General features: G+C 42.1%; 1 protein-coding gene across 1 annotated transcript; it reads right to left on the bottom strand.

Annotated features, from left to right (window-relative positions):
- Nucleotides 1-2,469: 2,469 nt before the first annotated feature.
- LOC116253925 (bifunctional monothiol glutaredoxin-S16, chloroplastic) lies at nucleotides 2,470-27,513 on the bottom strand. The gene is made up of 2 exons (XM_031628921.2): nucleotides 27,036-27,513; nucleotides 2,470-3,086 (listed from the first exon to the last, which is right to left on the bottom strand). Exons 1-2 carry the CDS (start codon nucleotides 27,441-27,443, stop codon nucleotides 2,583-2,585), a joined length of 912 nt encoding a protein of 303 aa, XP_031484781.1. The 5' UTR covers nucleotides 27,444-27,513; the 3' UTR covers nucleotides 2,470-2,582.

The raw sequence follows: 27,513 nt of genomic DNA, 5'->3' as shown, positions 1-27,513 counted from the left end.
AGATTCAGAGCATAGTTGAGATGTTATGCATAGATACTCGAGGCGCACGAAGGGACCACTTCCACGCACATCCAGCCCTTCGTTTGCTTAGACTACTTGAATTGTGATTTTGTATATCATATTGTTTTGAGATCCATTTTGTACTTATGTTCAGTTTGTATCTGTTTGGATCCATTCAGATTCAGGGCATGTGTTCAGAATCCAACCTGTTACTTTCTTTCTCCATATAAATGGGTGATGTCTTATTTTGTAGACAATGAATGAAGGAATAAGTGAATGTTCTTTTGAATGTTTTATCTTTTCCTCTACATTAGTTGTTGTATAGAGTCTTTACTTCTGCTTCGAATATTCCGATCGTCATTTCTGCAAGCTAAGCTTGCATCAGGAAGGGATCAATTGCAATATTTGTGGCTATTCCCGATTTCATCAACAAAAAATCAAGTTCAATAGGAATAGATGCATTGTATTGTATCCAATTTGCATATGGTTCTGATGAATAATGGAATTGTAAATCAATTGGTAGGCAGAATCATGGATTTAATTTACTTGACTTTATCGAAAGACTCTAGAAGCAAAAAACAAAATATGAGGAAAAGAAGCATGCCACCCTTTTGTATTGTTATTGTTCCATTTCAATAAGAACAACAAACAAGCAGTCACTGGTTTCGGTCAGAAAATTCTCTGATGTATTTTGTTGAAAGATGAATAAAGAGCTATCTCATTTGGACTGTGCAAACATGTAATTAATCACTCCAATTGAGAATTTTGAAAACCAATTGTGAGGAGCCTGTCTTAGACCAGAAATTGCTTTGTTCAACTTGCAAACTCTAGTTTCCTTTGGATCTCTATATCCAGGTGGTAGATTCATATATATACCTTCTTCTAAATTGCCATTGAGAAAGGCATTAAATGCACCCATTTGATAAAGATGAATTTTTTTTTTTCACAGCCATTACTATCAAACATCGTACAGTTACCAGTTTAGCCACTGGTGCATGTCTCATGAAAGTCGAGACCTTCTGTTTGAAAACCCTTTGGCCACCATTCTGGCCTTGAACCTTCCACGTCACCATTGGCTGACAGTTCGGGTGGATTTCCAGTTTCAGATTCGGATTCTGTGGATTCAGATGGGTGAATTCAGATTCGGATGGGCATCTTTGGATTCAGACATTCTCTTCTGTTTCCAGATTCGGATATCCAAATTTGGATTTGAATATCATGTTCAAGAAATGTGTTATTAGAACAGATATTTATTTAAAATAGAATTCGGATCTGAATTAGTTCGATACATTTTTTAAATCCAAATCCAATCCATTTTTTCTTCCGATGTTAAAATTTTTACCATATCCGATTATTTTAAAATAATTTAGATGGATACCCAATCTAAATTTGATCCATTGACATCCCTACCCAGAAAAAAAGAGATGGCCGGAAACTACTCGTTGGGCTTTGAGAGAGAGTCCACAGATTCTTCGGTTTGCCTTGTTCCACCCACCGGGCTTGGTTAAGGGAAAATGGACTGGTCCCTAAAGAGGATTTTCCTTTTTATATGCCACATTATTATCAATATGAAAGAACCTGAATTTTATTTATTTTCATCCTTGATCCATTGTCCATATGATAATTGGTTTGGATTCCAGGTTTTTCTTATATATACCTAGATCAAATCACATATTATATGAGTTTTATTTTTTATTTATTCTAAATTTGTTTTTGGATCTGACTTTATTTGCAAAGCTATATTATGTGATCCAAATGAAATCAATCTCGAAATTATGTATGGAAATCCAAATATTATCAAGATACAAACTTGATCCGCAAATGTTATAGCTGAGGGCCTTTTGGAAACTTTTTTTATTTGGCGCATTCGATATGTCATAAATTCCTTTGTTCACATTTTTTTTTTGTAGAATTCACTTTTGTTTTTATATAAAGTGTCAAGGCTTTTTCGTTTTCTTCACGACATTTTCAAATTTTATTTTATTTTTAAAATAAAATATATTTTTTTAACAAATCCATATCATAAATGATTCAGATTCAGTTTGCCGATTCATTGAATCATTGGATTACTAAGAGAAACGGTAAGTTAGCTAAATATGAAATAAAATAAAATTGTTGGACGTCATATTTCAAAGACGTAACAATGAAATTGACATCATCTTCATTCACGACAATCGACAGCCCTTCCGGGTGAGTGGGGAGGTTACGAGCTTGCTTTGAGACCAATATGAACTACGAGAGTAAACAAGGTAGTGACCATAGAAGTCACACGACAACCCCCTTTACGTGCAACTAGTTACCTGAACACGGTGGTGGCCATGGAAGTCGACAAGGTGGTGGCCATGGAAGTCGACAGGACGCAACGCATGCCCGCGACCGCAGCCCCTACCCTTTAATAAATTCAAAACATGAGATCTATCAAATTGAGCATTCAACGCATTTATTTTGTTGATTAACGACACGAAACTATACCATAAGCATAATGAATTACGGGGTGTTTGCGTTTGCAGGAGCACTCATAGATGACAGCATAGCACCCTGAAAAAGTGGCACATGAAATGGAAGTAGATAACTGGAAATTGTTATTTATTGAAGAGTGAAGCAAGTTCGCCCTTTTCTTCCATGGAGGCAAGAATGTCAGCCCCACCAATCAACTCACCCCTCACAAAGATCTGTGGGAAGGTGGGCCAGTTGCTGTACTCTTTGAGCGCCTCCCTTAGTCCAAAGTTGTATTCTTCATCAAGAACATTGACGCTCTCATAATCAACGCCATGAGAGTTGAGAATTCCAAGCACCCTCTGTGAGAAACCACATTGAGGAGCATTCCTCGATCCTTTGATGAACACCACCACCTCTATCTCCTTGACCAGTTTGTCGATCAACTCCTCCAGCGGCACTGTCAATTGTTTTCCATGACCTGGTGTCAGCCTGAGGTCGGGTTTGGCTTTAGCGGGTTGGCGCACCCATGTCGAGTTGCCTGATTCATTTCCTGGTGGGACATTCCCTGTTTCTGCAATGTGTTCTTCCATCCACGACTTCCATGCATCAACTAGGGCTGATCGATCTGGATCCTCCAATATGCCAACCTGAAATGGAATTTAATTTGAACCGTAAATAGTAGGTTCTGACTTTAATATACTCATAGGCTTTGACAACCTTAGCAGCAATTAGCGCCCTCACCTTGGGCTTCAAAGGTGTCAATCCAATAGGTTTGTACTTAACAAGGGATCTCTTGATGGAATTTAACACAATATGCCCATAAGCTATTAAGCTAAAATTTTTGGCCCTAATGGGTCACCCATTATAACTCGTTATTTCAAAATTGATTCCATGTTTCACTGGTCTAACATATCAAAGAGAACTCCTTTTAGGTGCTACTTTTTCAGCAGGGCAAGCTATGTTTGCCAATCGTAATGCATCCCTTCTACTAGGTTCAATGTCCTCAACAGATTGCAGGGACGCATAAGGATAACCACCAACGCTTTGTTCTTGGCTTGGGAACTATGAACAGTTGGAGGCTTGGGCTGTGTAAATGTTAATTCTCCAATGCTGTCCATAAGCAAAGATCCTTGCCACTACCAACCATACTATATGCAAGCTGATGAATTGCATTTCAGGAGAAGGGATAACCTTGGAGAAATTAAGGAAAATTCAAACAAGTACTTTTGTTCAAATATGTAGCTCTTCCTTTTCTTGCCATGCGTATACAAATTAATGTGCTGCATATCATGCCCCACAGACAAGGAGAAGAACACATTACTATTTGCTTCATGGGATCTGAAGGATGTCAAAAAGTAGCATATCAGTGGTACATTGCAATAAGTATTCTAGCAAAAGCAGAATCGACAATTTAGCTTTACAAGCTCATAAGAATGAAAGACACGCCAAATTGATCCAAGCTAGCCAAAACTACATATCCTCAGCAGTTTTAGATCACATGCTTAAGAATGGAATATTAATTAAACTCTTTACATTTCCATAGTGTTTCAACTTTCAAAGTCATTATACCAAGTTTAAAAGCAGTACTGTCATCATACTATCTCGTACAACATATGATATGTCGCACAATGGTCCAGAAAGCCATTAGCAATCCCATATCGACCATATTGTATTGTAGGGGGTATGTACCACAAGATATGTGCGGTGTCGTACAATGCAGTACGCTACACCTCGCATCATATAAGACAAGATTGAAAGAAAAAGGGAGACCCAAATCCCTTTAGTGTTGGTTATAAAAAGCCCTCATACCCAAATCCTGGACCTTGTTACATGTTTTGGGGAGCTCTTATTATTTTGAGGAAGGAAACACCAATGTAAAGCTAGATTTATAGGTGAGAAATTGATTTTTGGTTGAAGAAAGAGGAACTTCTTTGCTTTGTATAAAGACAATCTATCTGTATCATGAAAGACGTAAAAATCATCTACTTTAAGTTTTGTAAGAAAAAGATTGCCATAGGAGTCATTTAACTAAAAGACAATGCAGCCAGGATGCATGAAAATATGGCCATATGCACCTTCAGAGATCTACCTAGAGCTATGAATGGCAACGTGTGCAAATGATTAGAGCTCTAAAATCCAAAAAACCAGAAAATTAGAAAAAGAAACGGAACAAGTCGAATGGGCTATGGTGAGCTCTGGAAAGTAAATGAGGATGATATGCTTCCCACTACTGATCCTACCAATGCTAGCACAAGATAATACATGCCTAGTTCAAGGGAAAAAGGAAAACGGTTGATGCATGCATAGCTCTTGTAGAAAAAACAAGAAAGTCAAATAGGTGGTAAGTCTTGTAGTGGAGCACCCGGTTGCAGAACAAGTGCTTCTTTCTCAGTTGCAAGTGCTTTCCTTTCTCAAACTACTTCAAGTTTTCAACTTCATATTTGGATGATTTCCGAACTTTTTGTAAATCAGGAAAGTAATGCAGTTAGGAGATGGTTCTACGATGCTTTTCATTTAATATTGCAAATTTATTTCATTTTTAGGTTATGGTAGGTGCAATTACTTCAACAAGCCCTAAGTATAAAATGTGATCTTACCATCAGCTGAGAAAACTTTTGATGCAAATAGTAAAGAAGCATGAACATATTGCGATGAATTGAGATTGAGTTTCAAAGAAACAAGGCATGGTTATCATGGCAGATGGATAACAAACAAGCCGAAACAGGAAGAAAAAATTACAAATATAAGAACAAGAACAATGACAAATTACATTGTATATTGTCCTAAAGGAAAATGTTTTTCAATATTGATGTTTTATGTTGTTCATAATGTTTGTCAAAAGTTTAGGACCCAAAAATGTTCTATAGTTCATCACAGATAATGGAGGAAATTATAAATCAGCAAGTAGAATACCAATCTAAAAGTATGAGTCATTCTTTTAAACTCTATATATTACTCATTGCATCAATCTCATGCCTGAAGATCTTAGCAAGTTGGATGAAATGGAACTAACAAGTGAACAATGCCAAAAAATCAAAATTTAGATTTATAATCATACTTTTGTGTAAAGTTTCACGAGAAAATACACATGGAGGTGAATACATCGAGCCTGCACAAACAAGATTTGCTATATATGTTTGGATAAATCTTCTTGTGCATGGTGTTTTGGCATAACATTCTTGACTATTTTCAAGCTTTTTGGAGTTATTTTTGGCCATTTTTACATAGTACCAAAGCAAGGCTCATTTTAGTGGGTTGAGTTCTCTTCTACTGAGCAAGAGTGCTGCCTTACACTGCTCGTACTTATCTTCTACTAAACTTGAGTGTTGATTTATCAATAAGAAGATTTTTAAAAAGCCCTGGACATTATGGTAGAACCATCTCAAAACTATCCCAATAATTCAAATTTTCTTCCCACATTCAAGCTAGATGGAAGCACTTATAAAGTATGGGCAGGTCATTTGGAAGCCTACATCAAGGGCCAATATCTATGGGGATACGTTAAAGGCATGGTTACTCAACCTATTGTCCAACTTGTTTAAAATATTGAGAATAGTGTTGAAAAACTGTAGTCTGTAGATGACAGAGAAAAAGAAAAAAACAATGGAAAAATACTTCGAGGAAATGAGTGATTGGAAAATGCAAAAATTCTTTCGTAGATATATAGTGGAATGGAGCCCAAAATTGCTTCAAATTATTTTATTATAAGACATATAATGAAGCATAGGAGTATCCAAAAGACGTGTTCACACAAAAAAAGATGACTTATAATTACTATCTCCAAGAAAAAACTAGAAACATCAAAGAAGAAGATAACCTCTTAGAGGTTATTATAATACAGTTGGCTTTAATATGAAATCAGTTGTCCCAAGTTGAGCCAAAATTGGGAGAAAGAAGTGAATGTCATAAGATCAGAAAGGCTGAAGTTAAGGAAGAGAGCCTCTATGCTTTCCTAGAAGGACTAAGCACCAAATTTGATTATGTTAGAGCTTCCCTCTTCCTCTTTCCTTTCCTCCACCTATCCATAAGACTTTTACAAGATTATTTGGAGAACAAACAAGGCTCGACCTTAACAAGACCTTGACAGTGTTCTTTCTAAAAAAACTGAGAAGGATAAAGTTTTTGCAGCAGCTCGACCTAAAAATCATGTAAAATCTCATAGAACACAGCACTTCAATATGAACCAAAACAAAGGAGAAGTCAAGATGGTTTCACTTCTGTCATGAACCAGGTCAGGTTAGACCTCAATGTCCAAAGCACAAAAAGAGATTCTAAATATAATGATAAAAAGGTTGTAGACACCTCTTCAACCAGCCAAGATGGAGTACCTGTGGGATCAATTTTGTTAGATCAGCTTGCAAAAGCCATTCAAGCTTCAACCACTTCTCAAACTTTCATTATTTGGAACGGCTGCATCTACTACTTAAATTCAAGGTACTAGCTTTTCGTTAATTGACTTTCGAGCCTCTTTTCATATACTCGAACGAACATGTCCTATCTAAATGTCAATCAAACTTTTGTGCATTCTTTGTACTAAAGATGGAACTACTTTAAAAATTGAAAGTATAGGAAACCTTGAAAGTCAAAAGCTTTTAATTATGCTTAAAACTGGACATCTTAACTTGCTTTCAGTTTCCAATTGACAGGTCATGATTGTGATGTTGTCTTGTCACCAAAAAAAGAAAAAAGTTAGGTGCATATCACCAGTCAAGGAAATTGACTGGGGAAAGCTCTAAGAAGGGAGACCATACTATATTGAACATCTATTCCTTTTAGGAAAACATTTTTTGTAATACCGTCCAAACTGAAGCAGTGGTGGAGCCAGGAATTTTTAGCTGAGGAGCACTCGATCACCAGCCCAAGTCTGGTGTGGGCACAACGTGCAAGTTTTGAATTATCCTAGTGTAATTTTAAGTCCTTTCTTAGAAATTTTTTATGAGCTGGTGTGGGCACCAGCCCCCATGTATCTCTGCCACTAAACTGAAAATACAAATGTTCTGCATAACAGACCAGGACACCCTAACATGGAGAAACTATCTTTTATCATTCCAACCAAGAAGGTAGAAAACTTTCATTATGACGATTGCACTCTTGGAAGAACGAATGTGTCATCCTTTGAACAATGAACATCCTTTTCTTAAAATGCCCTTTGCATTGGTTCATTTGAGTGTTTGGGATCCTACTCCTATCATGTCATAGGGAGGTTTCATCTATCATGTTATATTTATAAATGATTTTATTTGATATTATCAAATTTACCTTATTAATACATCTGAAGTATTTGAATATTTTAAACAAATCTGCCAAAAATCAATTGGAGTTTAACATTGAGATACTAAACACAAATTCTGTAGAAGAATACTAGCCCAACAATTTAAAAATTTACACTTAAATGGAATTACTCATTAAAGATCTTGTCCTAGAACACCCCAAAAAAAAAAGGTCTAAGAGAAAATATAGACACATGACTGAAACAAGAAGTCAAGAACTATGCTTGGCTCAAGGAAAATTTATACAGAATATTGGGCTGAAGCTGCTCTTACCTCTATGCGTAAACGAAATGCCTTCTAAATTTTGATCAAATAGAAGTCCCTTAGAAAAACATTTTTAAGCATACAACCCGACTTTTAAATACTTAGAATATCTGGATGCATACATTTTGTTATAGATGACAAAGGAGAAAAATTATCACCAGAGCAATTTCTTGTGTTTTTCTTAGTTATTCTGAAACTCAAAAAGGACAATAATGTCATGATCCTAAAAATAATAAACTCATTGTTTCAAAAAATGTTAGCTTTGTTGAAAATGAATGGACATGATGATCATAAAACAAACAATGAAATCCTTGACTACTCGTTTTCATTTTAACTATCTTCTGAGTGTGAAAATTGTGAAAATTCCAACTTGGATTAGGAAGAAGCAGAAATAAGCGAACCTCGAACTCAAGTTGAAAAAAATGACAATTGTCCTCAGGTCTATGAACCTTCTCAAAGGAATATTACTCTAGAAGTGTTAGCCCCTGCTAACTCACCAACCCTTTACAAGGAAACCCTAAGATGACACACGCGCACACACACCCTAATCTCAGATTTGGGCTTCTTCCTTCCAGAGGTAAGACACTCTCAAAGAAGCAATGATGACTGATATGACCTACCAACCCTATTTATGGAGGTTATCGGGTCAGTCCAATGGACCTGACCCGTGATCCCATATCCAGTATCTTACAATACTTCCCCCTTCGAAAAACACTTGTCCTCAAGGTGTGAGTGGCAGAGAAGGAATTGTCGCTGCATGAAAACAGTCCTTCCTCTCCAAAATTGTGCTGTGTACATGTTGTAGATGCCACTACCAAGATAAGGTGTTTCCCAACAATATGTGTGAAAACGTATGTTACTATGTTAATGACTGAGTGTTTAAATTCCTTTAAAGTCTGCAGTTTAACCCACTGATTGGCATCGAAAGGCCTCACTGGCTTAACGCATATCATGGGTCTCAGTAAGCAGGTCGCTGGCTGGCTTAATGCAGCCTTCCCACCTAAACAGAGGCCGCTCATAGTCCACCCCACACGTCCCAACCTAAGTCACAGTGGTACGTGGGGGAGCCCACGTACCCATACCGGCGTACCGGCATACCCGTACCAGGACTGAGTACGTTTGGATTAGTTCCAGGTCAGAACTGATCCAAACCACAAAAAAAACATTGTCTTGGTCTGTTTATGTTTTTTTAATGAGATTATATGTAGGAACTATGAAAGGAACATTGTCTTAATGATGTAATGATATCAATTTTGTTTTTTAGAATTAAAAATATATAATTATCGTCATACTGCCGTACCAAGATTGGCGAAAACGTCGTACCTGTAACCGCTTCCCCATACCCATACCAGCACCCATACCCATATCTATGTGACATAGGTCCCAACCTTCTCGGTTTCACTTCACATGATATATCTCCAAACATTTTCTTTAATGATCACTAGAGCAATGTCAATTGCAAGACCCAGTATGGTTTCTCCTTCCTTTCCAATTTTTACCTCTTTGTTCTCAGGTGACTCATTAGTACCATTCTGAGGTCTTGAGTACTCCCTGGTGCTGTATTTGACAGAGATACGGCATCTCTGCATGGTGTATATGCGCTTTGGATCAAATGGAAGCAGCAAAAATATCAACTATCAAATGGAAGCAGCAAAAATATCAACTCTTGGAATCTACTGATAATGAGTCTCAGTTGCTTTTCTGCCTTAGGTAGATTCTTTGTAAACTGCCTCACCTTTCTAGTTTCTTCCTTCGGGCAAGCCAGAGGGAGAGAAAGCCTTCCTCTCACTGCTTCTCTATTGAGCACATTAATGCCCTTGCTCCCATAATTTCCGGTGGAAGCAGCCTTTTCATTATGCCTGATATTGAAAGACCTAACAATGTAACTGATACGTGCCTGTCTAGGAGTCCGTCGAGACAGGACGTGGGCGAGGCCACTGCTACTGCCGTTGAGCCCGTCGGGGGCGAAGGAGGCAACAGAGTGCCGTCCAGGACCGGCCAGACCTGCACCGAGGGCCGCCGACGTTGGCCTCCTAGTGCCGAAGGTAGTGCCGATAGACGCGGGACAGCTAGCGTCTACGGGGCTACGACCAGGGCAGACACCGTTCACACCCGCCGGGCAGGGGAAGAGCCGACGATCAACCCGCGATTAGAATTTTATATGGCTAACTCTTCGTGTGACAGGGATAAAGACGCACCCGAACCTAGCGGGACCAAGGAGATAGCCGACACGCGGCGCGATGGACGGATGCTGAAGGAGGACGGCTCAGACGCGGCCATGCTCGTGATGAAGACCACCCTTCCTGAGTCAGGGTGAAGTGGGTTCACACCCAGCTCGAGCGTCTCGACTGACCCCGCCCTTGGAACGGGCGTTGATGGACTTGGGTGACCGTGCGAAACGGTTTCCCTTTCATGTTGTACATATTTTTACTTTAATCTTTTATTGTTATTGGACTGTGAATCGGTTCGGCCAGATAGAACCGGTTCGGCTGAGCAAACCGGCTCACTCATGCGTTAAAACGCATGAACCTCATTGTACAGGATATACATGTTTTATGAAGAACCTGGTTTCTCTCTCCTCTCTCGCGATTTTCTCTCTCCTCCCACCCGAGGGCTCACGCTCGCCATGGCGAGGGTTGTCTCCCCCGCTTCTCTCTCTCGCGTCCCTACTTCATGACGCCTCTTCCTCTCCTCAATCCTTTGCTTCTTCTGTCTTCCCCATGCGTCCCTTGCCTTTGACGCTTCTTCTGCTCTCCCCCATGAGGTCCAAGCTTCTCCCGTCGCCCTCCACCGCAGCTGAACGCTGCTGTTTCACCCGCAGCCCCTACCGCATCACCTCCTCCTATCCAGCCTGCTGAATCCCTTCCATCTGAACCAGGGAGCATCGCCGTTGGCTTCTGCTCCTCTGGGCGACGCTATGGCTCACCTCTGAGCAGGACCCGACAGCTCAAAGAGGCTGAAAACCCCACCCGACGGATTTCTGATCTCGCTGGTGACTATCTGCCCCTGTTCGTGCCTCCTTCACCTGATCAGCAGCAGAAGCATTCCCTGATTCACCACAGGACCCCGCCTTTGGCTTCTGCACCTCTTGGCGACGTCGTGGATCCTTCCTGAGAAGGATCCGTCCGTCTTCAGCTGCAGACGACCCCCCCACGGCTTCAGGAGTTCACTGGTGGCTGTTGCTCCTGTTCAGCGCCTCCTCCACCCGAACAGACAGCTAAGGCGTTCCCATCTGATCCAGGGGACCAAGCGGTTGCCTTCTTCACCCCTGGGCGACACCAGGGATCAATTCTGAGGAGGATTCGATCATCCACCGCTGCCAAGGGACCCTCCGACGGAAACGAGACCTCGCTGGTGGCTCTCCCTGTGAACTCCGCCTGCTTCCCAGCCGGTTTCCCTGTTTACGATAGCAATTTGGGGGAAAACCCCAAATCGGGTGAAGGATCGACTCCTTCCTCATTCTCTGTTGCGTGATCCTCGTTTCTGCCTGTGGACTGCACGAACAGAAGGCTGGAAATGGGTTGCTGGGTTGAGCCGTGAGGAAGAAGAAGCTCACTGCTACCTGCCGTGAGCTCTGTTTCCTGTAACAGGCCAGATCCCAATCCTCCCAACGACTTGGCCATGGGGTGGTCAGATGCCCCCCATACTCTGGGCGTCCCAACGTAATGGTCATGGCCTCCTGCCCACCAAGTTTCAGCCTCATCCGCCACCGGATTGGGCTGCTGTGAATTTCTGAAGGTCGCTCCCCTGTTCTGCCGTTCTCCCCTGTTTCGGGCGACAGTCCAGCCACTTGCAGGAGCAACGACTGGACCTTAGGGTGGGCTTTTGCCCCCCATCTTTTGGGCGTCCCTAGGTAATCATCTTAGGCAGCTGCACACCAAATTTCAGCTCAATCCGAGCTTCGAGCGATTTTTGGTGAATTTTGCAAGGTTGAGCTCCCCTGTCCTGCGCCTGAAGTTGAACTGAGCTCTGCCGCCTGTAACAGTTCCGAACTTAAATCCTTCAACGACCCTGCCTTGGGGTGGGCATTTGCCCCCCAAATTTGGGGCGTCCCTTCGTATCTATCCTGGCGACCTTCCTACCAAGTTTCACCCCCATCCGACGCCGGGGTGAATTTCTGGGATTTTTCGAAGGTCTGCTGCCCTGTTCAATGACAGAGGGTCTTCCAGCAGCCTGTCGCCTGTGACAGACCAGGGGCTTGAACTCGCATGCTGGGTTCTTTCCAGCTCCACCTTGGCCCATCCTCGGATAACTATCCGGCAGAGCTGCTGTCCAAAACTCGGCTCAATCGGACAGTTCTATGATTTATGGTGACCTTCAGAAGCGGCTAGACCCCTGTCCACGCCCTTGAACCTGAGCACGCCAGTCTCGACCGTGGAAAGTTGGAGCACTTGCTGCCCTGCAGCGCGCCTGCGCCGGCGTTAAACGGCGCTTGCCTCACCCCACTGACGTCTGCTCCCGGGGTTTATATTCGCACACGGTGACGCTTCTCTACTCCTTGGGACTGTTCTTGCTTGTTTGATTACGCATTGACTGCTTGGCTTTCTATTGTGAGGGCTGCTCGACGAGCCGCTAGGTACCAGCCGTGAGGAGCTAGGAGCAAAGGCTGCTTGGCAGCGCGCGTGCACCGGCGTTAATCGGTGCTTGCCTCACCCCTTACGTTCGCTCCTGGGGTCCCTATTGCCGTCTGGTGAAGCTCCTCTACTCTCGCCTCCTTTATTCCTGTAAATTGTGTTCTTGGTAATTGCCCTGCTGCCTGTGTTTGAGGGCGTTTCCAAGGAGCGACAGGGGGCGTGAAGGAAGCTGGTACCCGCCTGACTTACCATCCGTTACTGGATACCGAGGGCCTTGGTCTTCTGCCCTTGGTCGTGCCGTTGGGCTAGCCCCAGCGAGGTTTGCCTCACTTTCCCCCTATAGAACGGGGTGGGTTTACTCGCTTTCAGCCTTATCTGTGGACCTACCTATGGAATGGGGAATGGTTTGTCCGCGTAGGCATGAATGTATGGTTTGTTGAGTGAGGCTGAGGGCATTCTTGTACGCAACGGTTGTAAGGCCTTGAACCCATCTGTGTAGTAGGTTCAGACCTAGAGTAGGCGGGAAAAGCCCTTCTTGTACCTTTACCACTGGAGATTCACTGGGTTTGTCCCCAGTGGGGTAGACATTGAATTGTAATCTTGGTATCTTCGGCACCGAAAACATTCCAGAAGAGATCTTGGGAGGTCAGGACGGCAGCGCAGTCTGGGTTTTCTGGACAGCTACAGTGCCCGCAGCTTGCGTCCTACCAGTAACATACCCTTGACTGCCCCTGAGTCTGCCCACTCAGTGGCTCCAGCATCTTAGTTGCACGAGTGAGTTGATCGCTGCTCTCTCCAACTAGGGGAGGATGAGCTTCTGCCCCCTCTTGATCTGCCTCATCGGATGTGAGAACTTCTTCTTGGAGCCCATCTTGCAAGGTCGTGAAGCCTCGCAATGGAGGGATGTCATCCACCTTCCTAGCGCCGATTCCAAGAGTCCCTTCTCCCCTTGTCTGCATTCCTCTTCCTTGACATTCTTAGTTGTTCTTGATGTAAGAGGCCACGCCACCCATGGTTCCACGGCTTTCAACCAGGAGGGATTTCTTGATTGCTCGACCCTTCCACCCTTTCCCATTGTGTTTGACTTCACGCAGAAGAAGATTCCAGATTCCCAGTAGGGCGTAAGCTTGTTGACGACATCTAGGGTTTCCTCCTTTGAGAGCCAGGTGAGCCTTACATGTTGCCCACTGCTATTAGGAATTTTTATCAAGTGTGGGGGATGGTGTATCATCCTTCGTGGGCCTTGTGACCACTGACATGATGAAGGACCATGATTATGTGGGACCCGAACGAGTTCATCAATGAAACCCATAGCCGGAGAGTGTCAGTATCATTGTTGAGTAACCATGGAGGCTTCCCTGGTTGCATCACCTCCCCTTTATTCCAATCTCGGGTATCCTCCTCCTCTTGATGCGCTAGACTTTGGATGAAGATGTTAGGAAATAAGATATCTTGTTGATATCATAGCTAGATTAGGTTTTACATTTTTTACATTTTATTTTCATTTTTATGTATTTTATTATTTCTTTTATTTTTCTTTTTCTTTTCTTTTATTTTCCTTTTCTTTTCTTTTCTTTTTCTTTTCTTTTCTTTTTCCTTTTCTTTTTCTTTTTGTTTCCCCTTTGTTCTAGCCGTTGGGAGTTCCAACGGCTCCTTTATGAGCCGTTGGAACCTCCAACGGCTAGAACAGCCCTCTCTTCCTTCTCTCCTTCACTCTAATTGGTTATATATATTCTTGGGCTGCCTCTTGTACAAGGTATGCTGTTTTACACAGCCATTTGACATTCATTCAATAAGATTGATATATTTCAAGTGGCCTTAGTGCCTTTTCCTATCATATTCTTCTTTAGTGACTATTATAGTCACATTTATATGGTATCAGAGCCAAGCTTTTGTAGAAACATGCAACACACGAAAGAAGAAGAGAGGAACACACGATATACGTGGAAAAACCTCAGAAAGAGGAAAAAACCACGGGAAGCTCTGACTTAGGTGCACACCGCAACCCTAGGAGAGAGAAAATTATATTCACTTAATCACACAATTACACTTAAGTGAAGATTATATAGGAGGGAGAGAAGAATGCCGCCTAGGGTACCGAGCCGGCCTCGGTACCCGTGCCCCATGGGACCGGGTCCAGAAATGGACCCGGTTCCCCATTACACTATTTTAACACTCCCTCTCAAGCTTGGCATACATGTCAAACATGCCAAGCTTGCTAACATTTTTCTCAAATTGAGATGTACATAAAGACTTAGTTAAAACATCAGCAACTTGATCTTCAGACTTCATGTAGGGCAGGATCAACTCCTTAGAATCTATGCGTTCCCGTATGAAATGGCGATCGATCTCCACATGTTTGGTTCTGTCGTGCAAGACTGGATTGTTTGCCAAGTTAATAGCCGACTTGTTGTCACAATACATCCTCATCTTCTCTTCCATTTTCACCCCAATATCTGCTAACAGAATTTTGAGCCATAACATTTCTGTAATCCCCATGGCAACCGCCTTGTATTCAGCCTCAGCACTGGACCTGGAACAAACTTCTTGTCTTTTACTTCTCCATACCACCAGGTTACCTCCAAGAAAGATGCAGTATCCTGTGGTAGACCTTCTAGTATCTGTGCAACCTGCCCAGTCGGCGTCAGAGTATCCTTCAATACTGAGTTGACTTTGTCGAGTATAGAGCAGTCCTTTCCCTGGGTCATTCTTTAAGTATCCCAATACTCTTTCAGCACTTTTCCAATGACAATCAGTAGGGGCATGCATAAACTGACTTAACACACCCACAACATACGTAATATCCGGGCGAGTAAGGGTGAGATAAATGAGTTTACCAATCAGCCGCTGATACCTCCCTTTTCCTTCCTCATCCAAGATCGTCCCAGTTTTGATACTTATCCTTGTGCCAGACTCCATTGGAGTAAGAAAGGGCCTGCATCCCAGTTTACCTGTCTCTTTTAGAAGGTCCAAAGTGTATTTCCTTTGGCTCATAACAAGACCAGTCTCAGATCTAGCAATCTCAATTCCCAAAAAATACCTCAGTTTACCCAAATCTTTGAGGTCAAATTCAGCAGCTAACGTTTCTTTCATCTTCCTTTTTTCTTCTTCGTCATCACCTGTGACAATCATATCATCAACATATACTAGTAAGAGGCTCACCAGACCATTTCTCTGCTTGATGAAGAGGGTGTGATCACCATTTCCCTGTTTATATCCATTAGTCTTCATCACAACCCTTAGTCTTTCAAACCACGCTCTAGGGGACTGCTTGAGGCCATACAATGCTTTCTTGAGATAACAACACTTTCCTTTCTGCGCATATCCAGGCGGCATGCTCATATAGACTTCTTCCTCAAGGTGCCCATTCAAGAAGGCGTTCTTGACATCAAGTTGGTCCATGCTCCACTTCTTTTGTACTGCCAGAGCTAAGATGACCCTTACTGTCTTCAGTTTAGCAACGGGAGCGAACGTCTCAAGATAGTCAATCCCATATTTCTGGCTAAACCCCTTTGCAACAAGACGAGCTTTATAGCGTTCTACAGTGCCATCAGGTTTGTACTTCACAGTAAACACCCACTTGGAACCAACTAAGTGAGTTCCATTAGGAATATCAACAACCTCCCACGTATTGTTCTTTGCCAGGGCGTCCATCTCCTCTGTCATGGCCTGTAGCCATTTGGGATCCTCCCTGGCATCCTCCACTGACCTGGGAATAACAGCCATAGATAAAGAGGTAATAAAGCACTTGTAGTCTTTACTGAGTTTAGCATACGAGACAAATCTCTGAATAGGGTGAGAAGTACATGACCTGGTGCCTTTGCGTAGGGCTATGGGAAGATCTTCATTCATTGGACTTGGATCATCCGGGGAGCTCACAAGATCGGGATTGGTAACATCAACAACCTCCATCACATCATTCTTCTTCCTGGTGTATACCTGACCAAACAAATGATCACAGGACTGTTCTTCCACAGGGCCCCCTTCCATCTGACTGTCTCTGTCCTCACTGACTGTGTCATCCACACTCACACTCGGAGAACTAGTCGTGTAATCCAAGAAATCTGTGAACTGAATCAACTGATGCGAAGAATACTCGTCCACTTTCTCACCTAAACACTCCCCCTGAAGAGGATTCGCAGGAAAGTATGCCTCGTGTTCATGAAAGGTAACATCCCTGGAGACATAGACTCTGGAAGTGCTAGGGGGTCAACACACTTGTATCCCTTCTGAGTGGAGGAATAACCCAAAAAGACCGCTTTGATGGACCGAGGATCAAGTTTCTTGAGAGTGGGACTATGATCATGGACAAAGCAAACACACCCAAACACCCGAGGGGTCAAAGGCCAGGGACTCTGATTAGGCCACAAAACAGAATAAGGGGAATGACCATTCAACACACGAGTAGGCATACGGTTAATGAGATGAGCACTAGTGAGAAGTGCATCACCCCAATACCGCTTAGGGACATGACGTTGAAACATAAGGGCCCGGGTGACATTTAACAAATGACGGTTCTTCCTTTCAGCCACGCCATTCTGAGGAGGTGTGTGGCTACAGGATGTTTCATGTATAATACCTTTGCTTCGCAAGAAGTCATCAAGGGATAAGGAGACATACTCTCGAGCATTGTCAGTACGAAGGGTCTGAACAGGGGTTTGGAATTGAGTTTCAACAAATGCAACGAAGTTTTTGACAATGCCGGGAACCTCACTACGTTCTTTCAACAAGTACACGAACGTACAACGAGAGTAGTCATCGATAAGAGTCATGAAATAACGAAAACCACGACCGGTGGGCACTCCCGAAGGACCCCAAACATCAGAGTGAACCAAAGCAAAAGGACGGCTGGTTTTATTGAACGAAATAGGGTACGAGGCCCTAACATGCTTAGACAACTGACACACTTCACAGGCGAAGGTGTCCAAAGAAACAGACCGAAACATCTTAGGAAACAATTGTTTAATCAACTGAAAAGGAAGATGACCAAGTCTCTCGTGCCAGCGCATAATAGCGGATCTGTCCTCCACGTCAGATAACTGTCCACTGGTGGCTGAAATCAAAGCAGAGGCAACCTGTACTGGCATTCTGTAGAGACCATCAATAGCCGAACCAATCCCAATCTTCTGCCCCGTCCCCAAGTCCTGCAGTAAACAACGATCAGCAGAGAATATTAGATTACAGTTTAGCTCTTTGGTAATACTGCTGACAGATAACAAATTCACGGGAATATTAGGAACATGCAGGGCATTATGAAGACAATATTTGTTCAGTAATGAGAAACTCCCTTTTCCAGCCACAAAAATAGAAGAACCATCAGCCATAGAAACACGCTGCTGCCCAGAAGTCAACTTGTATTCTTGAAACATCTTAGGGTCCCCGGTCATATGATGAGTAGCCCCACTATCAACAATCCAATCACCAGGAGAGGAATTACCTTGATCACTTGTAGCAACAAGAGCCTGAGCTAATTTAGCTCCATCAGATGTAGATGTGTCCTCTGACGTAGTAGAAAGGCGACTGATGTAAGCTTGTAGTTCCTTGATTTGATCAGGGGAAAGCCTCGATTTTTCACCACTTGAAGAACCACTCTGAGTTGAGTCCTGCACAAGAGGACCTCGCCGACTAGACGGAGGGCGACCACGAACAAGTCTCTTCTCAGGGTGAAGATCCCAACAAAAGTCAACAGAATGTCCTGATTTGTGGCAATGTGTACATCGCCTAACAGGGCGTGGTCCAAACACAGAAGAACGGCTAACAAAGGCCGAGGGACCAGTCCCGTGACTGGGGTCAATTTGCATCACTTGACGCCTTTGTTCCTCGGATTCCACTCTGGCATAAACATCTTCTATTCCAGGAATCTCATCACAGTTGAGAATTTGACTCCGAATGGATTCAAACTCATCACGCAAGCCTCCAAGGAAGAGGAACGTCCGGTCCATCCATTCCTTTTCCCAGTACCGAGCATGATCAGAACCACAGTCCCAGTTATCATTCACATGATAATCAAGTTCCTCCCACTTAGTTTTCAGGGCTGCATAGAAGGAGGCAACAGACAGGTCACCCTGTTTCAGAGAATAAATACTGCGTTTAATCTGATACGTACGCAGAACCCTTTTCTTGCGACCATACATCCTTGCAAGCACAGTCCACATATCAAACGAAGTCGGCTTTCGCAGAATAAGAGGCTGAATATCAGCAGACACAGAGCTGATGATCCATACCTTAACCTGACTGTCTTCCAACACCCACGTCGCCCATTGAGGATCAGTTTTGCTGGGCGCCGGTTTATCGCCTGTGATATAGGAAAGACGACCACGGCTCGTTATCCCAATCTCGAGAGCAGCAGACCAAGAAAGATAATTGTCTTTAGTTAGACGAATGGGCGTGACCTGAACCGGCAAGATCTCGCTCTTGGGAGCGCTGCCCGCGTCAAAGGCCATATCACTTTTAGGTGCAAGCTCTTCCGCCATCACAAGCAGTCAAGTCAGACACAACCCCAGGCAGCAACAAGACAGCACGGCGGCGGCTGAAACACCAGCACCACACGAAACCTTAGGTGTCGGCGACGGTGCTGGATCGCCCGACGGCGGCGACGCAGAGGCGTGACGGCGTTGGACACCCACGGCAGCGGAAAGATGGGATGGCGCTGGATCGACCGACGGTGGAAAAGGAGACACCCACGGCAGCGGAAGTCACAAGCGGCAACAGGCGGCGGCGCTGGATCGTCTGACGGCGGCGGCGCAGAAGATCCCAATGGTGGCGGCGCGGGAAACCCTAACGGCGCAGGCGGCTGCGGTGCAAGGGCGACTACGAAAATACGAGACGAAGCCGAACGATCTCACGGCTCTGATACCATGTAGAAACATGCAACACACGAAAGAAGAAGAGAGGAACACACGATATACGTGGAAAAACCTCAGAAAGAGGAAAAAACCACGGGAAGCTCTGACCTAGGTGCACACCGCAACCCTAGGAGAGAGAAAATTATATTCACTTAATCACACAATTACACTTAAGTGAAGATTATATAGGAGGGAGAGAAGAATGCCGCCTAGGGTACCGAGCCGGCCTCGGTACCCGTGCCCCATGGGACCGGGTCCAAAAATGGACCCGGTTCCCCATTACACTATTTTAACAGCTTTTATAAGCTATTTTTTGCTGTTTATGCTACTGGACTGTTGAAGAAAATTTTCAGACGAGGCCATTGTTGCTGATCAACATTTCTTGAAGACCTTATTATTGCTGCTCACCAACTGTTTGGTGAAATTTCTAGGAGGACTTCCTCTTTGTTTCTCTTGGAGATTGTTACTTAAAATCTTGCTCTTATGGAGGACTCCAAAGTCTTGATCGAAGGAGGAAGTTATCATGCTCCGTACAAGCTTGATGGAACCAACTACACTCTATGGGCAAAATGCTTGGAGATGCATATCAAAGGGAAATATTTATGGGGTTTCATAAGAGGTACGTCTACCCCTCCTTCTCTCAAGTTGACCAAAATTGAAAATGGAGTTGAGAAAGACTTGAATGTAGAAGAGAGAAAAAATGCCATGGATGAATACTATAAAAAATTAGATGATTGGGAGGCCAAAAACTCTAGAATTAAAGAATGGATTTACGGAAGTATAGAACCTAGAATTGCCCAAAATCTCATGTATTATGAAAGAGCAAGTGAAGTTTGGGAATATCTCAAGGGAATGTTTACCCAAAAAGATATGGCCCGTAAATATCTCTTGATTCAAAAAGCCCAAAGTATCAAGCAAGGTGAGAATAATGTTAGAGATTATTTTATGGAAATCTCTAGTGTATGGAATGAGTTAGATCAACTTACTCCCAAACTAGGATTGGATTGTAAATGTCATGAGATTAGAAGAGAAGAAATCGATGAATTTAGGTTTTTTCAATTTCTTCAAGGTCTACGACCCGAATTTGAACAAATTAGGTCAGCCCTACTTTCTTTAGCCTCTCCTCCACCCATTCATGAACTTCTTACGAAGTTAAGCGGTGAAGAAACTAGAATGAAATTATCCAAAGAATTAGATAGTGTTCTTATTTCCAAACAAGAAGAAAAAGTTTTAGCCGCCTCTAGACCCGGGAACAACATCAAATCTTTTAGACCTCCTCACTTTAAAAATCAAAATAGAGGGGAATTTAAGGTTGTTTGCCACTTTTGTCATGAACCGGGTCACATTAGACCTAGTTGTCCAAAGTTGAATAACAATGAAGGACAACCACGGAGGAAATCTTTTCAAAGGAGGAGCTTCATATCCTCAAGGAGGGCAACACAACCGTGGAAGTGGAACTTCATATTCACAAGGTGGGCAATACAATAATAGACAATTTGACCAAAGGAGGGTTGCAAATGTTGCAAATGAAGGATGTGATCTCTCTTCAATCTCCACAACGTTGAATCAAATCATGTCGGTGCTTCAACCTATGATCAAAGAGTCGAATCCCGGAGCACTAGCAACAACGGCATCTACCTCCAACACTCCCGGTATGTTTTCTTGGCTTTTAGATTCCGGTGCATCTTTTCATATGACACCAAATATATCATCTTTGACCAATTTTGAACAAGCAAGAAAAGAATCTAATGTAGTTACTGCCGATGGAATATCTTTGAATGTTAAAGGGATCGGGGATTTTGAAAAAGAATTTGGAAAACAAAAGTTCTTTGTTCCAAAAGTTAGTTATGTCCCTAGACTTAATCTTAACTTACTTTCTGTATCTCAAATTTCAGATCTTGGTTTTGACATCGTTTTCTCATCAAATAAATGTTTGGTGCAGGATCACCAAACCGGGAGATTGATTGGGGAAGGTTTTAGAAAAGGAGACCTTTACTACATGGACAATTTATGCATCCCCAAGGAAAAGTTTTGTCACTATGTGAAAAATGTGGACATTAATGTTTGGCATCAAAGATTAGGTCATCCAAACATTAGAAAATTGTCTATGATGAGTCCTACCAAGGACGTTTGTATTGAGAATTTCAAATGTAATGATTGTATACATGGAAAAATGAAATCCTTATCTTTTGGACAAAGAAGCTTCTTTTCCTCTTTTCCCTTTGAACTTGTTCATTCCGATGTGTGGGGGCCCTCTCCTATCATGTCAAAAGGAGGGCTATCATATTATGTGATATTTGTTGATGATTTCACTAGATATTGTTGGATATATTTCTTAAGATACAAATCTGAGGTTTTTGAGATGTTCAAAAATTTTCACAACTTAGTACAAACACAGTTTAATGCTAAATTAAAAATCCTAAGGACTGATTCTGGAGGCGAATACATTTCAAATGAGTTCAAAAGATATTTAGAAAACTATGGAATAGTCCATCAAAAATCTTGTCCAAGAACACCTCAACAAAATGGACTTTCTGAAAGAAAACATAGGCACATAATTGAAACAACTAGAACTCTTCTTATTGCCAAAAATGTGCCTAAAAACTTTTGGGCCGAAACAGCCCTAGCATCTGTATATCTCATCAATAGAATGCCTTCAAAAGCTTTAAATAATACAACCCCTTTTGAAAAATTATTCAAATATGAACCTGATTTGAAAAGGCTTCGTGTTTTTGGTTGCAAATGTTTTGTTCTTAATGACAAGGCTGATAAACTAAGTTCAAAGGTTATTGAGTGTGTTTTTATTGGTTATTCTGAAACACAAAAAGGCTACAAATGTTATGATCCAGTCAAAGACAAGATCATAGTTTCAAGAAATGTAAAGTTTTGTGAAGACGAAAATGGATTCAAAATTTGTGAAAATCACAACACAACAATGATTATTCCTTTTTATTTAAGTATCTCTCTCAATGTGATGATGAAATGCATGATGTTGATGATAGTAACACTGATGATAACGATAACGGAGTAGCCAAGGATATAATCACATATCATAGAAGAAACCGGCAACAAGATGTTGATGAAGGAGAACATCATGAGACTATTGATCTCCAACCAACTCTACAAAGTGAAGAAAACCTTAGAAGATCTATTAGAAATGTAAGACAACCCAATAGGTTTGTGTCATATGAAACTTTCACCCCAACTCATAGAGCTAGAATCAATGCCATTCACTCTCACTTTGAACCTTCTACTTCTAATGAAGCCTCTAAATATATTGAATGGAAGAATGCCATGATAGAAGAATTAGATGCCTTGAGAAAAGCCCAAACTTGGGAAATACAAGACCTACCTATAGGAAAAAAGACTATTGGATGCAAGTGGGTTTACAAGGTGAAGACTAGAAGTGACGGATCTTTAGAAAGATATAAAGCCAGGCTTGTTGCCAAAGGTTACGCTCAAGAATATGGTATTGACTATGAGGAAACTTTTGCTCCTGTAGCTAGAATGACTACTGTTAGGACCCTTATTGCTTTAGCATCTATTAAAAACTGGAATATCTACCAAATGGACGTTAAAAATGCATTTTTAAATGGAGATCTTATGGAAGAAGTTTACATGGAAGTACCACCAGGGTTGTCAGTTCCTCAAGGAAAAGTTCTTAGACTTAATAAGGCTCTTTATGGCCTCAAACAAGCTCCTAAAGCTTGGTTTGACCGTTTCTACTCTGTTATTTCTGATTATGGATTTCATTCATGTTTAACTGACACTGCCTTGTTTGTTAAGAATACTAATGCAGGTATCATAATCCTCCTACTGTATGTTGATGACATGATCATTACAGGTAGTGATAAGGAATGTATTAGAGAATGTAAAAAATTGTTACAAAGAACTTTTGAAATGAAAGATTTAGGTTTTCTAACGTATTTCTTGGGTATTGAGGTTGCATATTCTACTAGAGGATATTTTTTATCACAAACTAAGTTTGCTGCAGAGATCATTGCTAAATCAGGCATAACAGATGATAAGGTCATAGAAACTCCTGAAGCAGTAGGAAACAAAATGAAGATTGATGATGGAGTTCCACTTACAAATCTCACTCCTTACCGACAACTTGTGGGTTCCTTAATGTATCTTAGCATCACTCGGCCTGACATTGCTCATGCAGTTCATACTGTGAGTCAATTCCAACATGCTCCATCAACCGTTCATATGGGAGCTGTTCTTCGTATCATTAGATATATCAAGGGAACAATAAATAAGGGAGTATTTATGTCTTCCTCTTCCCCTTTAAACTTGATTGCTTATACTGATGCTGATTGGGGAGGAGATCCAAATGATAGACACTCAACTACTGGTTTTTGTGTTTTTTTAGGAGAATCACTCATCTCATGGAAGTGCAAGAAACAACAGAAAGTCTCTCTATCCTCTACTGAAGCTGAATATCGAGCCATGGCTTCTACAACTATGGAAATTGTGTGGCTTCGTCAAATGCTTCTTGATATGGGAACAAGAATAGAAGAACCTACTGATTTGTGCTGCGATAACAAGAGTTCTATCTACATTGCCAAGAATCAAACATTTCATGAACGAACAAAGCATATAGAGATGGATTGTCACTATGTTCGTGAAGAATTTTTGAACAAGACAATCAAACTTCCATATGTCTCCTCCGAGTTCCAGCTGGCTGATTTCTTCACGAAGCCTCTATGTTCTCCCAGATTCAACTTTCTTTTAGATAAACTTTCGGTGTTAGCACCGTAAGTTTAAGGGGGGGTGTTAGGAAATAAGATATCTTGTTGATATCATAGCTAGATTAGGTTTTACATTTTTTACATTTTATTTTCATTTTTATGTATTTTATTATTTCTTTTATTTTTCTTTTTCTTTTCTTTTATTTTCCTTTTCTTTTTCTTTTCTTTTCTTTTCTTTTTCTTTTCTTTTCTTTTTCCTTTTCTTTTTCTTTTTGTTTCCCCTTTGTTCTAGCCGTTGGGAGTTCCAACGGCTCCTTTATGAGCCGTTGGAACCTCCAACGGCTAGAACAGCCCTCTCTTCCTTCTCTCCTTCACTCTAATTGGTTATATATATTATTGGGCTGCCTCTTGTACAAGGTATGCTGTTTTACACAGCCATTTGACATTCATTCAATAAGATTGATATATTTCAAGTGGCCTTAGTGCCTTTTCCTATCATATTCTTCTTTAGTGACTATTATAGTCACATTTATAGAAGAATCACTCGCTTTATAGCCCACTTGCCTCTTGAATGTTTAGTGGTTTGCAGGTGCCATAGTTGTCGATATGATGGTCGACGATGTGGGCGACACCTCCTTCAATTTAGATGACATCGAGGTCGTTTGGTGTATCCATGGAGGTTTCCATTGCATGTCCTATTTATCGCCATGCTAGAGGACTGTTCTATTAGAGCGGAATGGGAGTGGAGAGTCATCATCTGTTTTGTCCGCATATGCCTCCAGCTTCAATGCTCTTGTTGTTGTGTCTAATTTGGTGCTCGTCTACACGACCGATCGTTTGCTATGGCAGGACTCGAAGTGAAGGAACAATGTTTTCATCCTCCCGAATTGTGCGATGTTTCCTTCTAGCATTGCCCACGAGCACAGTTTTTTACCCTGGAGCATCTTCTTCAGATTTGCCATCTAGAAACACTTCCAGCATCAAACACATCTGCCTATATTCCGCTATCATAGTCTCCCACATCTCATTTATGCCATCTCGTTTTTGGTCAATCCTTGCAATGGAAGTCTCCATCTTCTCCAATCAATACTCTCCAGTACTTGGGGTTTGAAGGTTACCTTGATGAAGAGCTTCTCGCAGCAGTGTCGCTAGAGCTTGTTGCTCTATGAAGATCGCGTTGAGTGGACACGCGATAGGCATCCACCGCCGCCATGGCCTCTCAAGCGGTGACTCTGTCTCCCATGGCTGTCGTCGTCTTCCCAGCACTCTGTTACCTTGTTAGCCCCATACTAACTCACCAACCCTTTACAAGGAAACCCTAAGATGACACACACACCCTAATCCTAGATTAGGGCTTCTTCCTCCCAAAGGTAAGACACTCTCAAAGCTGTGATGATCACTGATCTGCCCTACCAACCCTATTTATGGAGGTTATCGGGTCAGTCCAATGGACCCGACCCGTGAGCCCATATCCGGTATCTAACAAGAAAACATTCAAATAATGCACCAAAAGTGAATATTCTTAATATTACAAGAACAGAAAGAATAATAAAGCCTCCAAATAAATCTGTTTCATATGATTATTTTACACCTAAACATAGAAATTTTCTGTTAGCTGCACACCCTTTCATCCAAATCAATCATTTCATTGTATTCGTAAGAAAGGGTTTAAGTTCTTTAGTTCATTACTTGTCATTTATGATAATTAGCATATTATCACCATAAAGTAACAAAAATACTATGCCCAGGCAGGCATCTTTAACAAAAAACGATGCAATCTCTATAGCCATTTGAAATAGATTTATAAACTGTTTTCTGTAGCAGTATGTATATGATGTTGGATGTAAAATCAGACGCCTAGATTCAGAAATGTATATAAAGGGTTGAATACTAAAAATTTATGTTAAAACTGAGATTTGAAATGGAGTTTAATTGAGGTGCAAGTTAGCCAATTTATGTCTTGAAATGAAGGTTGACATCTGCCGATTTTTCTATCGATGTTTAAGTCTCTCATTTTTCCAGTTTCTTGTCCAGTTCTCTAACTGATATAAAAGTGGTATAGTGGTTGAATTTCCAAGTGCGATACATTATCAAAACCCAACTTTTGGGCCCTACATTTCTTCTATAGAACACCTGATTCTCAGACCTAGCTGGGAGATTGAATAATGTCAGTTTCTGATTTGAACCAGGCATGTTTCACATTCAGTTTCTGTCAGAATATTAAGCTGACAAACAGAGTTTCTAAAAATTGTATCAAAGAACTAAGTGTTGGAGAAGCATATGACGTTCCAAACCATGGTTCAATCCGTTTTACTGCTGATCATAAACAGTTGGTATACTTATGATTTGGCTTAAACCAAATGCTTCAAGATGAATCAAAGCAGTGTGATATTTGATTATCATCGAGGGCCTTGATAAGCTCTTGTATGAAACGAAACCATGTGATATTAACGGCTCGATTGTCAAGGGTTCACTCCATCATGCTTGATTGCATAAATGCATTTATAATTTCAAGCAGACTCCTTGACTGTGAAGTATGGCTTCCACAAGTCAAGTCATTTCTTTCTACTTGATGATTGGTTTTCAGGGGACTCGCGTGGATACTTCTGTCTTCATGTGTTCTGCCCAGTTAAGTTATTTTCTTATTTGTCTTGACAATATCATCATTATAGGCAGTTCTAACCCCTTGACGAACTTTTAATTCAAAGAACAGCAGTTGAATTTTCAGTGTCCACTTCTTGAGGTACGTGGGAAGTGATTGTTTCACTTGGGTTCATGACATAACTCAGATATTTATCCATTATCACGATTTCAAGTGAACTGCAGGCATATAAACAATAGGTTCGGAACTTAGCGCTCCAGGAGGAAAAACGAGAAAAGCCAAAAAAACCAAAAGAAAAGTGACAGAACTAAATAAAGAAGGGCGATGGTCCTTGACGTATCCAGTACCTTAACGGAGCTGCAGAGGTGACGAACGGTTTTCAGATGGGTGGAAACGCTGGCGGCGATGTTCCTCGATATCCCGATGAACTGAAGTGTACCTTCATTGTCGTAAACCGCGTAAACACCCGACAGCGAGGGGACCTGCCCGGTGGACTCCGCCTCTATTGATATGGTTTCCGATTCTTCTAGCTTCCTAACTGCCCTCGTCACCACCGACACCCTCCTGGGGCCACTGTGGAGCTCCCGCTCCCTGAGGTTGGGCTTACCGCACACCCGTCGGATTCCCCAGGACGCCTTCGCGGGGAAGGCGGCGGTGGCAGCAGGAAGGGAGGGAAGAATTGTCGCCGTCGGAGCCAAGGACGCCTGCTTTGTCTTGGGTGAGCTTAGAATGCAAAAATTGGTGACCGTCGCCATTCCGATCCCCCTGCCCTCGGTCTTCTCCCGGGGCTCGCCTGATACTTTGCCCCTTGGTGCCTTCTTTCAC

Source organism: Nymphaea colorata, chromosome 5 (genome assembly GCF_008831285.2).
Source record: "Nymphaea colorata isolate Beijing-Zhang1983 chromosome 5, ASM883128v2, whole genome shotgun sequence".
Taxonomy (NCBI): domain Eukaryota; kingdom Viridiplantae; phylum Streptophyta; class Magnoliopsida; order Nymphaeales; family Nymphaeaceae; genus Nymphaea; species Nymphaea colorata.
The sequence above is the reverse complement of the archived record's forward strand: the minus strand, read 5'-3'. Positions and strand labels throughout refer to the sequence as shown.

Bases quoted from the DNA above. Each gene is read 5' to 3' on its own strand.
- LOC116253925 (XM_031628921.2), bottom strand. From the start codon at position 27,443: ATGGCGACGGTCACCAATTTTTGCATTCTAAGCTCACCCAAGACAAAG. The intron at 3,087-27,035 runs GTACTGGATACG...ATTCCATTTCAG, and splicing joins ACCTCTGCAGCTCCGTTAAG to GTTGGCATATTGGAGGATCC.